A 17,273-nucleotide genomic window follows, 5' to 3' on the forward strand; every position below is an offset into this window, starting at 1 on the left:
ATTACATGTAGGGCAGGTCAGGCCAGGCCAGGGCAGGCAAGGATGGGAGTTTCCTTGCTAAAGGACATTAGTGAACCAGATAGGTTTTTCCAACAATTGACAATGGAATCACGGTCACTGTTACTCTTAACTCCAGATATTTATTGAGTTCAAATTCCACCATCTGCCATGGTGGGATTCGAACCCGGGTCTCCACCACAACATTATCTGGGTATGGATGCAAGTTTGCTCGCTGAGCTGGAAGGTTCATTTTCAGATGTTTCATCACCATTCTAGGTAACATCATCAGTGAGCCTCCGGTGAAGTGCTGGTGTTATGTCCCACTTTCTATTTATCTGTTTAGGTTTCCTTGGGTTGGTGATGTCATTATCTGAGTTGGTGATGTCATTTCCTGTTCTTTTTCTCAGAGGATGGTAGATGGGCTCCAAATCAATGTGTTTGTTGATGGAGTTCCGGTTGGAATGCCATGCTTCTGGGAATTCTCATGCGTGTCTCTGTTTGGCTTGTCCTAGGATGGATGTGTTGTCCCAATCAAAGTGGAGTCCTTCCTCAACTGTTTGTAAGGATACGAGTGATAGTGGGTCATGTCGTTTTGTGGCTAGTTGATGTTCATGTATCCTGGTGGAAGGCTTTCTGCCTGTTTGTCCAATGTAGTGTTTGTCACAGTTCTTGCAAGGTATTTTGTAAATGACGTTCGTTTTGCCTGTTGTCTGTACAGGGTCTTTTAAGTTCATTAGCTGCTGTTTTAGTGTGTTGGTGGGTTTGTGGGCTATCATGATGTCAAGAGGTCTGAGTAGTCTGGCAGTCATTTCCGAGATGTCTTTGATGCAGGGGAGAGTGGTTATGGTTTCTGGGCACGTTTTGCCTGTTTGTTTGGGTTTGTTGCTGAGGAATCGGCGGACTGTGTTCATTGGGTACCCGTTCTTTTTGAATACGCTGTATAGGTGATTTTCTTCTGCTCTTTGTAGTTCCTCTGTGCTGCAGTGTGTGGTGGCTCGTTGAACAAGCACAGAGGAACTACAAAGAGCAGAAGAAAATCACCTATACAGCGTATTCAAAAAGAATGGGTACCCAATGAACACAGTCCGCCGATTTCTCAGCAACAAACCCAAACAAACAGACAAAACGTGCCCAGAAACCATAACCACTCTCTCCTGCATCAAAGACATCTCGGAAATGACTGCCAGACTACTCAGACCTCTTGGCATCAGGGTAGCCCACAACCCACCAACACACTAAAACAGCAGCTAAAGAACTTAAAAGACCCTATACAGACAACAAGCAAAACGAACGTCATTTACAAAATACCTTGCAAGAACTGTGACAAACACTACATTGGACAAACAGGCAGAAAGCCTTCCACCAGGATACATGAACATCAACTAGCCACAAAACGACATGATCCACTATCACTCGTATCCTTACAAACAGATGAGAAAGGACACCACTTTGATTGGGTCAACACATCCATCCTAGGACAAGCCAAACAGAGACACGCACGAGAATTCCTAGAAGCATGGCATTCCAACCGGAACTCCATCAACAAACACATAGATATGGAGCCCATCTACCACCCTCTGAGAAAAAGAACAGGAAATTACATCACCAACGCAGGTAGTCACATCACCAACCCAAGGAAACCTAAACAGATAAATAGAAAGTGGGACATAACACCAGCACTTCACCGGAGGCTCACTGATGATGTTACCTAGAATGGTGATGAAACATCTGAAAATGAACCTTCCAGCTCAGTGAGCAAACTTACATCCAGAACCTCAACCTGAGCTACAAATCTTCTTAAAACTCGCTATTATCTGGGTCTCTGGATTAACAGCCCAGTGATAATACCACAAGGCCATCACTTCCCCCTCACATTCCCATCACCATAAGTAAAAACAATAAAATAACTTAATCAAAAAATGTAAGTGACAGTCGAAGCTCACCCTTTTCTCCTGGTGGTATGACAGTGTCTTGAGACATGAGGAGATAAATGCCAGCAATCAAAGGCTGTCTGCAGGAAAACAAAGTTTGTTAATATTACCTTGTAAATTGAGTGATTATCCTAAAACATTTTGTTCATAGATCGCCCCAATGAATTTCGAACTATAACAGGCATTGAAAATGACAATTATTTTAGATTCAGTTTCACTGACAAACTTGCAACATTCAAAATAAATAAAAAACAAAACATTTAATACTATTTCTACAGTCTGGTACTTTGTATTCCACCTACAAAATCAGTAACAGTTACCAAAAATTCAGAATATTTTCCAAATTTAATATATGGAATTAAAGGTAAAGTAGAAGATAAGTACAAAATTGGCAGAAGAAACAGGAACTAGTGTGCAATGGATGTTTGTTAAATTGTAGGAAGACTTGTCATGGACTTCCTCAGGGGTTGGTATGTACAACTGACTTAAAATGTGTTCTACAGGGCACACTCCCAAAAATTTGTGCAGGACATGAAACCTGGAATCATTATGAACGGCGAAGACAGTGTAGAACAAAAAACTACAGGCATAGGTTGATGAAATGGTTGGATGAGTGACTAATGAAATTTAATGTAGAGAAATGTGAAGTGATTAATTTTGATAACAGGTGCTTGGGTAGACAATATGAAACAAAGAATACAATATTAAAAGAGGTGCACAAACAAGGAGACCTGGATTTGTGTTTGCATGAATCATTAGAACTCTCAGCACGAGTGGGAAGTGTGGCTTATAAAGCACAGAGCATCCAGATAATAGGGCACAGAGTTAAAAAGACCAGAGGGCTAATCCTAACTTGCACAAATGCTGCTTTGGGTTCAACTGGATTATTCTGGCCAGATTTTGGTGACAGAGTTTTGGGAAACTGTGCAGTTATGACAGAATGCAGAAAAGATTCAAGAAAAGGTTCTAGCTCAGTATGAAATGGCCCACCCCACATCTTTAAACTGTGTTTCCTGGATCTGGATTCCCTTCTCATTGGGAATTTGTTCCTGTGTCTATACCTTCTCTAGTCTTTTTAGAATTTCATAGGTTTCTATGAGATCACCCCCTTGTTATTGTAAGCTCCAGTTAACATGGTCCTAACAGATCCAGTCTATCTATATATGTTAGTCCCCCCGATCCCAGGAATGAGTCTGGTAAACCTTTGTTACACTCCCTCCATGGCCAGAACATACTTCCTCAGAAAAGGAGACCAAAACTGCACAACAATAGTCCAGGTGTGGTCTCACCAAGGCCCTGTACCACTGCAGCAAGACATTCCTGCTCCTTTACCTAAATCCTCAAACTCTGAAACCAACATGTCTACTTTCAGTGCCTGGTGTACTAGGACACATGTTTCATTGCACCTCGCTCTTTCCCAATCTATTGCCATTCAGATAATAATCCTCTTTCCTATTTTTGTTACCACAGGAATGGCCTCGCATTTTTTTTCCACATTTTACTTCATCTGTCATGCACCTGTCCACTCACAATGTGTCCACATCATATTGAAGCATCTCTACAACCTCCTCACTGCTCAGCCTCCCACCCAGCTTTGTGTTGTTTGCAAACCTGGGAATACCCCTCTAAATCATTAATAATTATTGTGACTAGCTGGAGTCCTACCCCATTATTCACTGCCTGCCATTTGGAAAATATACCCATTTCTTTCAACTCTTTGTTTCATGTTGACCAGTTCTCAATCCAAGGTACACCACACCTAATGCAATATTTTAATTTTACATGCTAATCTCTTAAGTGACTGAAAGCCCTCTGAACATCCAAGCAAACCACATTCAGCAATTCCTCTTATCAACTCAACTGGTTACATTCTCAAAACATTACAGCAGATCTGCCAAGCATGAGTTCTCTTTTGTACATCCATAGTAACTCAGGCCCATCTGTTATAGTTTTGCAGATGTTTTGCTATCAAATCTTTTATTGTGGAAACTAGCATTTTGCTCACTACTTCCTTCATTCACTCTTCTTTAACTCCTGCCCTCTGTATAACTTTCTCCCGTTTATTTTACCACTTGTATAGCCTTCAGCAAACTTAGTGTTATTTACCAGAATTCTCACTCTCAAGTCTTCTATTTTAGCACTTCTTTCTTGTCTTTTAGAAGTTTTCTCAAATTCAATCAGTTAAACTTAGTCACATTTTTCTAAATCTCCCAACGTAACACATTGTTTTTATTTTTCTATTTAGTTGTCTATATCACAGGTGCTAGTGTGAATATTTTCTGCATTGTGACATTTTGCATTTTTTGTTTCAAAAATACTCAGGCACTAAATTTCTATGTTGTTTTACTTGGATGTTATCATTATGTATCATAGAATCCCTACAGTATGGAAACAGGCCATTTGGCCCTATAAGTCCACACCACCCCTCTGAAGAGCATCCCATACACAGCCATTCCCCAACCCCTGTATTTCCCATATCTAACCCATCTAACCTAAATATCCCTCGGCACTATGGGCAATCAGCATGGCCAATCCACCTAGCCTGCACATCTTTGGACTGTGGGATGAAACCAGAGCACCCAGAGGAAACCCACCCAGACACATGGAGAACGTACAAACTCCACACAGACAGTCGCCCGAGGTTGGAATCAAATCTGGGTCCCTGGTGCTGTGAGGCAGAAGTGCTAAACACTGAGCCATCGTGCTGCCCCAAGCCGATCCCATGTCCGTGCATGAAATTATTAAATTACAGCACATTAATGATAGAGAAAAAACCTGGCCTATACTAAGAACTTGGTCTACAAAAGTGTGAATTCATTAAAAAACCCTGGGGTAACAAGTGGAGTTACTTGGAAGAAGGTGTACGATAATACTGCATTTTACTGATGGTCTCAAAACAGGATACTACAAAGATATATTTTATGTTTTATAAGAACTTAAATCTGGATGCTTACTGACGAAATGTCATTTGTAATGTCACACCAGAGCAATCTTTGTGATTATCTGAAAGAAAAAGACATGAATATCTTAAACAGAATTTAAATTACAATCAAAGGAGATTAAAATTCCAATGTTTACATGGTATCACTGATTGTGTAAACAATTTTAAAAAACCTTTAAGTAAAACATGCCTTCTTTTAGCAAACATTACATATCAATAACCTCTGCACACTGAGCTGTGACAGATTCTAAATTATCCAATATATTGTTTACAGTACATTATAAAGTAGATTATTTTCTTTACTATTAAGTGTGATATGTCCCCTTTGTTAGTCTGTAAACAATATATCTCAGAAACTAACAGATGGATTTCAATGAAATTCAAACAGGTATATGATACGACCAAAGGAAAAACCAATTCATTTTGAAAAAACTGTGGAACCAAACCTCTGAACTTTTTAAATGATAATGTTAACTTTGGGAAGTGAGGTGAATTGACTTTTTTTTGTGATTGTTGTGGGTTGCTTTATGTAGACTAATATTGATTGTTTGAGAATATTGTAGATTGTTTAGGCTATAACGAAGAAATTTGTCACAGCTGTCTAAATACAAGCCGAGTTTTCAAAGCAGATTGTTGGACAGGGAATAGCCTGAATTCTCCTCAGTGAGATGGAAAATCTCAATAAAAAAACATTTCTTTGTTCAGCTTTTGCAGTTATGGAGCAGTAACCAAGCCAAGAAAAGCCACAAAGAACAATTGCATAGTTGTAACATTATTCAGTTAAAATAATATGCCGTAAATATGCATTCTAATAAAAGGTCCTTTTAACATATTGTGTTTTGTGCTACGGGTAGCCAAAACAAATAGTTTGCTTAATATCACACACATTCAATGGTGAATACAAACCTGAAGCTTTACAGGAAATAGCAATTAAAATTGTTATAGCTTACTGGGTTAGCATGCTGGAAATCAAGCTCCACTATTCCCGGAGTCCCAGCAAAAGTTAAAGACTTTATTTAAGTATGCAAAATTCCCTAACTTTCCTGTCTTTTGGACCCAGGAAGCACAGGCCTGGTTTCTCTACTTATGACTACTTATTACGAGTAAAAAAATTCTAGCTACAGATAAATAATTATAAACTGTTAACATGTAACTCTACCAGGTCAAACGCTGACCCCTTTATACACTGTCCCCTCTCCCTACCCCTTTTACAGTCTAACATATAGTCAGACACAGTCAGGAAAAAAAATTAGGTGTTATGGGTGGAAAGAAAGACTGGGAAGGCTGTTCAAAGGTCCAGGTTCATAGCATTTACTGATATGCTTCTTCTGGCTTTTCGAGATGTGCTCCTCCTTGGTTCTTCTTTTTCTGTTACTTTCACCTGTTTACAGAAGGTATAGAGTGGCTGGTTCATGCCTGTACGTCTTTGGTACACTAGTTAAGCTGTCCAGATGTGTTATGATGCAGCTCCAGAGCAGGTGAGACTTGAACTTGGGCGTTTTAACTTGGAGGCAGGCACACCACAGAATCCCTCGATTCTGATTTGTGCACTCATCAGGAATTCACTTATTTCAATAATCACATTATAAAAATCTGTCTAAGGGATGTCAAATACTTTCTTGTCAATCAGTTGTAAAAAGGAGCTAATGATTTTTGAATCGAAAGAGGCTTCATTGGGAAGTTTACCAGAAACCTACACACCACTAAATGTATTCTGCTTTTCTATTCTCACGATTGAAGGGAATGAATCTCAGTTTTCTGCATTATAATCCATCCATCACTTAATCTGTCTATACCTCTTTTGCAGCCGTTCTGGATCCTTCCCACAGGGAAGCTGTCCACCTAACTTTCTATGATCAGCAAAGCTAGGATTACTCCCTATCTTGAGTCACTAATTTACATTGTAAATAGGTGAGGCCCCAACAGTGACTCCTGTGGCACTGTTGTCATTCAGATCCCAACAACCCGAAAATGCCTCATCGATGCCTGCTGACTGCTTCCTGTCCGTAACCAATTCTTTCTCCATGCTAACGTGAAGACCCCAATTCCAAGGGTGTTTGTCTTGCCCATTAAGCATTTGTGTGGCATTTTATAGATTGTCTTTTTTAAATTCAGGTATACTATACATGTTGATTCCCCTTAACTTATTAGTTACATCCTCAAAAAACTCCACTGAAATATATTGAATCATAGAATCACAGAATCCCCACAGTGTGGGGACAGGCCATTTGTCCCAATCCACCAACCCACTGAACAGCATCCCATCCAGACATACGCCTACCCTATCCCTGTAACTCAGTATTTCCCCTGGCTAACGCACCTAACCTACACATCCCTGAACACTGTGGGCAATGAACTTGGTCAAACAGGATTTAATGTGTGTAAAATCATGTTGACTTACTCTAGACATATGATACTTTTCTAAATGTTTTGTTAAGGCCCCCTTAATAATGGATTCCAGTACTTCTGCTCAAATTTCCTTGGCTCTTAGGAAATTAATAATTAATTTCCCATCAAGTATTTTAGCTGCCATCAGCTTTTATTATAAATGAAAGGAAGTATTGAGATACAGATGCATGGTCAGACAATGATTTAATAAAGTGTCAATTGCACAGTATTACAGTAGTTTGTATATGCAACCTTTACAACTATTCTTCTATCCTGTGGTCATCATACCTCTAAATGCAGTGACGTCTCCATAATGAACCTGAAGAACAACGTAGTTGATATCTGTGTTTCCACCAACTCTAAATCCAACACCTGAAAATGAACAAAGACAAAATATACAGTTTAGTTACTTTGCGTAATGACGAATGATCTGAGTGTATATTTGCATGTCTGATTTATATACTAAATCATGCTTTTCCACGGACGCCACGTACACTTCTTGTTGCTGCGGAAAGGCTGCTAACACCAAAGACCCCCTCCCACCCCAGCAATACACTCTTGCAGCAGGAAGAAGATACAGAAGCTTAAACACATGTAGCAACAGGTTAAGAACAACTTCTTCCCTGCTGTTATTAGACTACTGAATGGACCTCTCTAAATTTCAAATCTAATGTTGATCTTGCTTTTGTGTACATCCTGTGTGCCTCACTCTGTCTAAACACCCAATGATCTGTATGTCCTTGCAGAGTTTGATCTGCTTTACTACTTGCAAAACCAAATTTTCATTGTATTTAGCTACCTGTTACGACAATAAATCATATCAAACCAAATGGAATCCTCTGCATTTGGAAATTCACATCCGAAGAAAAAAACTGATCATATTAATAGCCCATGAATGGCTAGCAGTAACATCATTCAAGGAAGTGACAGATACAATAATCTGGACTTTCTAACAGGGAAGTCTGGAACTCTGCTATCCTAGCCAAGTCCAAAGATGATATGCAAAGATGTTTATTAACATCTCCTATGAGTTAATTGAAGTGTAAATATTTCAAGAAAATAGCTGCAGAACTTTGTTTCACATTGTGTGGCAAGGTCAGATACGTGTTGTAAGATTCCCAGAAAGCAGCAGCACTTCACACAGACTTACAATACCATGCACATGTGGAGATTCGGAGATTCAACACTGTTCATCTAAGGAAGATAGAAACACAAACGGAGAAACACAGAAGATAGGAGGTGGAGGCAGCCATTCAGCCCTTTGAGCCCACTCTGCCATTCATCATGATCATGGTTGATCACCCAATTCAAAAGCCTAATCTTCCTTTCTCTCCATAACCTTTGATCCCATTCGCCCCAATGCTATATCTAGCCCCCTCTTGAATACATTCAATGTTTTGGCATCAACTACTTCCTCTGGTAATGAATTCCACAAGCTCAACACGCTTTGGGTGAAGAAATGTCTCAGCTCCGTCCTAAATGGTCTGTCCTGAATCGTCAGACTGTGACCTCTGGTTTGGGAAATCCACTTGTTACGCAGCCTGCTTGCAGATGTGCAGGCTCAAATATTCGGTCTGAGGATATGCACTGATGAAGCACACAATTGTTAAACAGGCCTACCTGTCTGGATACATTTCCATTTTAGCATGGGTTTTAAAGTGAATATTGTTAAATTCTTTTTATTTTAGCTCGGACACTGATGTAAGTCTTAGAATAGATTCAAAGAAGAAATGGATCAGTTTTTTGCCAAAAGAGGTGATTCCTCTGTTAATTCAGTTGATGAAACATCTGAACCCAAAGGGGCGAAAAGCAAGAACTGTTCAGAGACAACAGAATGAGAGCTATGTGGCCTTTGGATTTTAATTGACAGGAGATGCCGCATTCCCTTTCTCTGAATGCATCACTGGCAGAGAAGTTGACAAATAGTTGAGGAAATTTTGAAAATGTGTCTGTACTCACATTGGAAGATAGTGTATTTATTTTGGCAGATTAGAAACATTAATGCTTTTGATTGTTGCGCGCAGTATGTAGCAAAGGTCTCTAAGTAAGGCCATAACTGTGGTAAATGCAAGTAAATATGATGTTTACAAGCCATCAATTCAAAAAGTGAAAAAAGTGAAAAGCTGAAGAACTGGATGTACCATGGTAGTGTTTCTGAGTGAAGTGTGCTTTCATGCTGACAATATTCTACATTCTCTTCTCCCAGGTCCAATCTTATTTTAGCAGGCCTATCCCAAGTGAAATAGTAAATTTTGTTTAATTGTGGTTAGTTGTTAAACAGTTTCTGTACAGCCAGGTCAAAAGTGTGGTTACATAACAAAAAAAAGGATGCTGGAGATCAGAACCAAAAACAAAAGATGCTGAAGACAGAGTTAACATTTCAAGTCCAGTGAACTTTCATCACAATTCTGAGAAAGCGATGCTGACCTGCATTCCCCAACTCCTGCAGTCCATTTGGTGTAGCTGCACAAAGGTTGCTGTTATAGAGGGATTTCCAGGATTTTGACAGAATGACATGAAGGAATGGTGATATATTTCAAAGTCAGGAAAGTGAGTGGCTTGGATGTGAACTTGCAATTGGTGGTGCTCCCCTATATCTACCGCCTTATTCTGGGAGATGGTTGTGGCTGTGAGATTCAAAGGATCTTTGGTGATTTTCTGCAGTGTACCTTATAGATGGTATGTAGTGCTGCTGTGTGTCTATGGTGAAAGGATGGAATATTCAAGGTGGTGGATGGGGTGACAGTCAATGGGCTGCTTTCTCCTGGATGGTGCCAATCTTCTTGAATGTTGTTGAAGCTGCAATCATCCAGATATTTAGAAGTATTTCTTCACATTCCTGCTGTGCCTTGTAGATGGAAGGCAGGCTTTCAGGACACAGGTGGTGAGTTACATCTTTGCAGGGTTCCTAGTCTCTGACTTGCTCTTGTAGCCACGTGTGAATCCATGAATCCACAATAATTGTTGATACCCGAAACAGCCAGACTTGTACTGACAAGCGGCAAGAAATATTGATTCTACGTAAGTGCCAGGCAATGACCATGTCCAATAAGTGTAAACATAAGCATCTCCCTTGATGTTCAATGGCATTATCAACAATGTCTTCCCACTATCATCCTGGGGGTTATCATTAACCAGAAATTTAACTGGAGCAACCATAGAAGTATTAGGGCTACAAGGCCAAGTTAGAAACTGGGAATTCTGCTGCAAATGGCTTGCCTCCTGTCTCCCCAGTGCTTGCGCCCCGTGTTCAGGGTATAAGTCATACATGTCATGGAATACATCTGGTGGGGGGTTAATTGGAGAGAGAGGGAGACGCACGGAGATGAAGGCAGACAGAATTGTGAGACTAGAAGCAAGATTGGTGGGTGAATAGAATTGGCAGCAGACATTACAGTATGGGCAAAAGAGGCAGCAATGTATAAGATATGCATTACTTATGTACTTGGACTGACACAGTGCATTCTTTAATTCAGGGTGACCAATTTTCTAAAGAAAGACAGTATGGTAAACTCTTCATTAACCAGCAGCTATGGGACCAGGAGTGCACTGGTTAATTAAACATTCCGGTTGATCAAGAAGTCCATGTAATCAATGTAGAAACACACAGTAAGCAAAGGAAATGTAATACTGGGTTTATACATATCATTGTTATACTTTAATTACATCATAGATCACTTAATAACAATGCAACTTTGCCTTAAATAAAACTTACCTGCAGAGAGCTTCCTCACTCGCACTCTCCACTAACCACTCAGACATTGCAGAAATTGTGATAATACAGTAAACTTTGCAGTATTTGAGATTGTATAATTTTTGCCAGTTTACCAAGCTTGTTGATTCATAAGGTACTGGTTAAAATAAAGTTTGCTGCACAAGGGTTGCAGATGCATGAAAATACCACAATGCGTGCAAGTTCCCCTCTAAGCCACAAACAATCCCGATCCTGTTGTTGGTCCAAAATCCCTTCCAAACATCACTGTGGGATTGTCAGTGAGCACAGAAATTCTGTACTTTAATTCTCAGAACTCGAAACAATGAAAAGACCCATTCCTACTGCTTTAAGTTGCAGTAAACCACTCGAATCCCTATCTTGATGGTTCTCGATCAATGATAAAAAATTACAAAATTTCCACTCGGGGTGATGAATGTGCTGATCAAATAACTGGGTTTGGATGGTGATTGAGAGAGATAATGGGAACTGCAGATGCTGGAGAATTCCAAGATAATAAAATGTGAGGCTGGATGAACACAGCAGGCCAAGCAGCATCTCAGGAGCACAAAAGCTGACGTTTCGGGCCCAGACCCTTCATCTGATGAAGGGTCTGGGCCCGAAACATCAGCTTTTGTGCTCCTGAGATGCTGCTTGGCCTGCTGTGTTCATCCAGCCTCACATTTTATTATCTTGGATGGTGATTAGCTTCTTTAGTGTTATTAGAGCTGAGGCCACCTAGTTAAGCAGTGAACACAACAAGGACCTGACCTGAACATTACAGAGATATTTTACAGGAATAGTGATCAGCAACGATAAGTCATCAAGGTGGGCTTGAATGATAAAAGTCAGTTTTGAACTGATTAACTGGAAGAATTTTTGATGGACACTATAAAATTCAACACAGTGAGGCAAGGAGAAGGGAGACTACTGGGAATTCAAATTTCTCTTTCAAAATCTCTATTGTGATTATACTGTCAAGATCTTCAGTACTGTTGCAAACGTCATCAGGCTTATGGCCTTCAATATTTTCAGCTCATTCAGCTACTGCTTTAAGTAATGTGGAACAAACTGAATGACCATTTATAGCGTGGTGGCTTTGGGAGGAAGTGAACTTAAGATCTTCAGTCATCAAATATTTTCTGTTCAATCCTTCAATCTGGCTATTGGTCACCAAAGTAATAGCCAGGTAATTTATCTGGATCATAAAGTTTGTAGAAATGATTGCTGATGTCAAAAACAAGTAGAATATTACACATTATGTTAAAGAACATTCTTTGCAACTTACTTATTAATTTTCTGGCAAAGGAATACTACTTTTGCTCTTCGATTTTCTCAACTTCAGTTTAGAAAGAAAGATGAATGAAGTACACTTGCTTCGTTTAGTCTGAATACAATCAAATTGTTTGTAGTGACTGAAAACAAACATCCACAATCCACACCAATTTTAATATCCTGTTAAATGTGAAGGAAGAGAATTTGGCATCGGAGAAAAAAATCCCATGAAAAGCTAAATGTGGCCCAAATTATTTGTTTAAATTTTATGATAGGCCTGTCCCTTTCTCTTCACAGCAAATAAACCAGACATCGGGAGCTCACAGGCACAGAACAACCCTAGAAAATAGTGCGTCACTCTGGTGACCAGACAACTACACCTGTCTTTTTGAAGATTTACAAATGTTTGAAAATGGTATTTTTAATCTACATCTTTATTTCACACAAAGAAGAAATCCAAGACAAATGGCCAATTGATGGACAAAAGCAGCTTTTAACATAATTTCAAATGGTTGAAGCAGCAGCTAAGTGGGGAAAAAAATGCTCGCACAAACAGTGGGAAAGCAACTAGTTTTCAAATCCCCAAGTGCCTGGTTGTGAATCCACGTTGACTGTGACCAATTCTGTCATTGTCACAAAACTGCTCCCAAACATCAGGTCTGCTGATTTTTTTTTGGTCAAATTTGCATGTCCCTTCCTACCCTACTACTAATTTCCCTGGTTAGTCATGGTCAGGCCATCTTTTTCCGTTTAATGATTTCAATACCGTACTAAATACTACAAGGACAAAGATCGTCAAGTATATTCCTCTTTCAACATCATCAAGCAACACAGCCAGATATACCTTCTGGTTACTTAGCTGAATGCTGTTGAAATGGGAACTTGTTATGCAGAAATTAGCTGCTGTTTTTGATTATACGTTAATTACAATTGACCATATTAATTAGGCTTTGAAGCATTTTAGAGCATTGCGAGGCTGCAAAGGAGCTCTACGTATACTTTTTGTTTGGAGGTATTTGATGCTCAACCAAATAATTAATGCTTGACAGCGTGACAGCTCAGTGGCAGTCAAAGAAGAGGTCAAGGGATGAAGAGATAGTTTGAGGTTTCAGTGTTCACAAATTCATATTAATTATCAGTCCTTTTCTTGTGAATCAATTGCCCAAGGTACAGTACGAAAAGGATGAAACAAGGGACATCAGCACACAAAGTTTATTTTAATTTTTCTCACTCTGCATCTCATGTTTGTTTCATTGCACATGTTGAGGCTTGCTGTGTGGCAATACACCCAAAGAACTCGCATGGAACTTTGGTTATGATGGATTTTTAAGTTCATCTGAGGTGATGGAGGGTAAATTGCAAATAATACAGGCATTGATATCAAACATCTGCATTTAAATGGAATAAGTTTCAAAGAGACACACCAGCTGGTAATTGTGTGGGAGGAGCATTTCTGGCCCAGGCATACATGATTTTCGCTTCATCTAAACAAGTTCCATAACTGCTGCCACATTTCCTAGAAAAGGAGAAAGAAAAAGAGTGAATAATGATGGGAGTTCTGCTGTCAAAAGCAATGAGCAGAGTTGCGAGAGGGACAAAATTACTTTGCAACACAACTGTTCAGTTGTCTCTCATTAAAAGCAGAAATATTTACTTGCATTTTAAACTAAATTAAGGATATTGCACCCTACTGTATTCTACTCTCTGCACTGTCACCTAAACTTGTGAAGTACATAACAGGAATTTCAAATTTCTGGACAACCATTTTAATAGCTCTTATAAACAAATCCATGAAATACACCAAATTGCAGTGTGTGTTCATCATGAAGGATGAAGGTATTTTATTTACAATGACACATGTTCACTGAAAGCAATTTTTACTTCAAACCTGAAAGTCTTCACTCATATCAATGTGCTTAAAAGTGAATGATAATTTTGAAAGATTGGCTTAATTCATTGTCGCAATAAAATTTAACAATCCTGATTTTAGAATGAGTCAAAAATCAACCAGATTTCCATCCCTCATCAACATCCAGTGACTTTCTTTTTCTGTAAATTATACATGTGTATAATTGTTAGCTAAAGGCCAAAATGGATCTTATTTCAATTCCTTTCCACAGTTGAACAGCATTCTTTATTCAATCACGGGAATGAGGGCGTCGCTGACCAGGCAGCATTTATTGCCCATCCCTAATTGGCCAGAGTGCAGTTAAGTGTCAACCACATTGCTGTGGGTCTGGAGTCACATGTAGGCCAGACCAGGTAAGGATGGCAGTTTCCTTCCCTAAGGACATTAGTGAACCAGATGGGTTTTTCTGACAATCGACAACGGGTTCACAGTCATCATTAGGCTGTTAATTCCAGATATTTACTGAATACAAATTCTACCATCTGCTGTGGCAGGATTCAAACCCAAGTCCCCAGAACGTTATCTGGGTCTCTGGATTAACAGTCCAGCAACAACACCACTAGGCCATCACCTCCCTCTAAACTAAGACTGTTAGCCATGCAACTCCCAGCATGTGCTAAATGTCTTCAGGACATGAACAGAAGATTATACAATGCAGCCTTTTCTTACTTCAGAAAAAAATTATAAATCTGGAAACAATATTGCTATGTCCCATAATGTACAAACAAATGCTGCAGCGTCATCCTGGGTTTTAAAATAGAAGTTAATATTTATAAACAACACAATTAAGAGAAATTAGCATATGTGATATAATCTTATATGATATATAAACTAACTATCAACACTGGTTAATTATTCCCACGACATTAAGGGGCAGATTGCATTAACCTCATACTATAACTGATAAACATGTTTGCTGAATAAACATACCTCAAATAACTGGGGCAAAGCTGTAAATTTGTCGTTTGATCTAGGACACAACATAATTTTAAAGCAGCACACCAATGTTGCCATCAGAATTTAAATAAGACACATCACCAAACAAATTATCTTTAAAACCAGATCAAACAGATAACATGTATGTAAAATTAGCCAACCTGCAATGGCTTAATTGTGGTCACCAAAAACAAAACACAAAATTCAGCTCAATTTAATTTTGCTGTCTTCTTCATCAACAATTTGTAAAAGGTTTCAGCTAGAGTGCTATTATTTGTTACTATGATTATAATTCTGCTCTCTATTAAATACTTCAAGTGATATTAAACTGAGAAACAAAACACTAAACTTCCGAATTATCAAATATGTTGGTAGGCTGTAAGAATGGAGGACTTTAGAAAGATAGGGAGAGTGCAAAGCATGGACAGACTTGAAAATAAGGATGAGAATTTTACATCATGACCTGAACACCAATCGTATAGGGTACAACCTTGTAATTTACACAGCTTAACTATATTTTGTTGAACTATATGTGCTTAATTTTTGCATAATCAATACATACATGCACAAACTTGCAAAGAAGTTGGAAAGAACAAACTCCTTCAATGAACACTGAATTACTACTATCCCTTAGAGTTTGTGTTGTAAGTGATATATTTGGAAAGCAAGCTCACTTAATAGCATTTTCTAAGTGTTTTGATAAATCAAGCTGAAATCTTTACCAATAATTCTTATTCGTGGCTGGCATGTTGCATCCGAACAGTAACATATGATGAACAGTTTCCATGCTTGCATGAGGTTTAAAATCAACTGCAAAATTGAAGAGAAATCAATTATACTTTGTGCATTATTAACTTTTGTGGCATCATCTGCACTCATTTGCAGAGTTTGTATATTATTTAACTAACTGTTGTTAAAATACACTTCAACTGTTCTTCGGTAGAAACAGTAAAGATGTAAATATGCCTCTTCTTCAAATTCAAATTCTTGGTTTCATGCTTTTTTGAAATACATGTTCTGACTTTATAAAATAATTTAATAATGTCTAAAGCAATTCCCATATTGTGTTTGTACATATTGCCTTAAACATGGCATAAGTGTCACTTATCAAGATAAACATCACAACTCCTTAATATAAACGACTGTACTGTAAGCAATTTAAGGTGAACATTTTAATCATAATATGTCAATTTCTCTATTTTAAAAATAGCATTTTAATAATTGCACTTGTAGCCAATTACATCAACGTTATTAAATTAGAAAAGAAAGTGCAATATGAAAACATTTTTTGCACAATCCCAGACTATATTAACCAAGGTGCCGAGCACTCTTGCCTCTTGAGGCTAAAGAATGTTGGTTCAAATGTTCTTTCAGGACTTGAGCACTAAAAAAAATGATGGGACTGTAATGCAGTACAAAGGGAGTGCTGCACTGTTGAAAGTGTTGCCTTTGGATGGGATTTTAAGTTGAGGCACTGTATGCCTTCTCTGAAATATGTTAAAGATTCCATAGTAATTTTTAGATGATGATCAGGGGCGTTCTCTGGTATCCTGGTCAATTTTTAATCTTCAATCACGGCTGCTCAAACAAATTATTGTGTAATTATCACATTGCTAATTGTGGAAGTTTGCTGCGCACAAATTACCTGCCACAACAGTGCCTTCACTTCAAAAGCATTTCATTGGCTGTACTTTGGTACATTCTGTTTTTGTGAAAGATGTCACATAAATACATTCTTTTCAAGTCGCTTAATGACCTATAGTGATTGTAATGAGGTCACCTAGGTGGGCACCATAGAATAGGATTTCCCTGATTGGGGCCGTTAATCTGGTTCAATCTAGGAGCCCTGGCTGACAGACAAAAACAGGAGTGTCAAGCAACGTGTCACTGTGAGAACCAGCTCGGAGGAAGCTGGATCAGTGTCAAGGACTTTCCACATGTAAATAAAGGGTTACTTGTTGATTAGATACTGGCCTCTGGAGTCGTTTCAAACCAATCAAGTATTACTGAAATGTAGTCAAATCCAGCTGAAGGCCCAGAAACATTAATGAAATGATGTTAAAATAATCTACTTTAATGCAGTTGGCTGGGAGATAAATGCTACCAAGAAGATCAGAATAGTATCATGAGATCTTTTCAACCCACTAAAGTAGTTTAATTTCTCATCCAAAAACTGATACA

At 38.7% G+C, this 17,273-nt stretch overlaps 1 protein-coding gene across 7 annotated transcripts in view; it reads right to left on the reverse strand.

The window, feature by feature from the left end:
• pam (peptidylglycine alpha-amidating monooxygenase) overlaps positions 1–17,273 on the reverse strand; it is a 212,053-nt gene that overhangs the window by 79,285 nt on the left and 115,495 nt on the right. For all 7 annotated transcript variants that reach the window (XM_048527249.2, XM_048527248.2, XM_048527247.2 and 4 more), the window contains 5 exons: positions 15,815–15,902; positions 13,672–13,763; positions 7,549–7,632; positions 4,886–4,934; positions 1,944–2,011 (listed from right to left, as the gene is read on the reverse strand). In XM_048527249.2, coding sequence (XP_048383206.2) covers positions 1,944–2,011; positions 4,886–4,934; positions 7,549–7,632; positions 13,672–13,763; positions 15,815–15,902 — 381 coding nt within the window. The remainder of the gene's footprint in view (positions 1–1,943; positions 2,012–4,885; positions 4,935–7,548; positions 7,633–13,671; positions 13,764–15,814; positions 15,903–17,273) is intronic.

This window comes from Stegostoma tigrinum, chromosome 3 (assembly GCF_030684315.1).
Source record: "Stegostoma tigrinum isolate sSteTig4 chromosome 3, sSteTig4.hap1, whole genome shotgun sequence".
In the NCBI taxonomy this organism is placed as follows: Eukaryota; Metazoa; Chordata; class Chondrichthyes; order Orectolobiformes; family Stegostomatidae; genus Stegostoma; species Stegostoma tigrinum.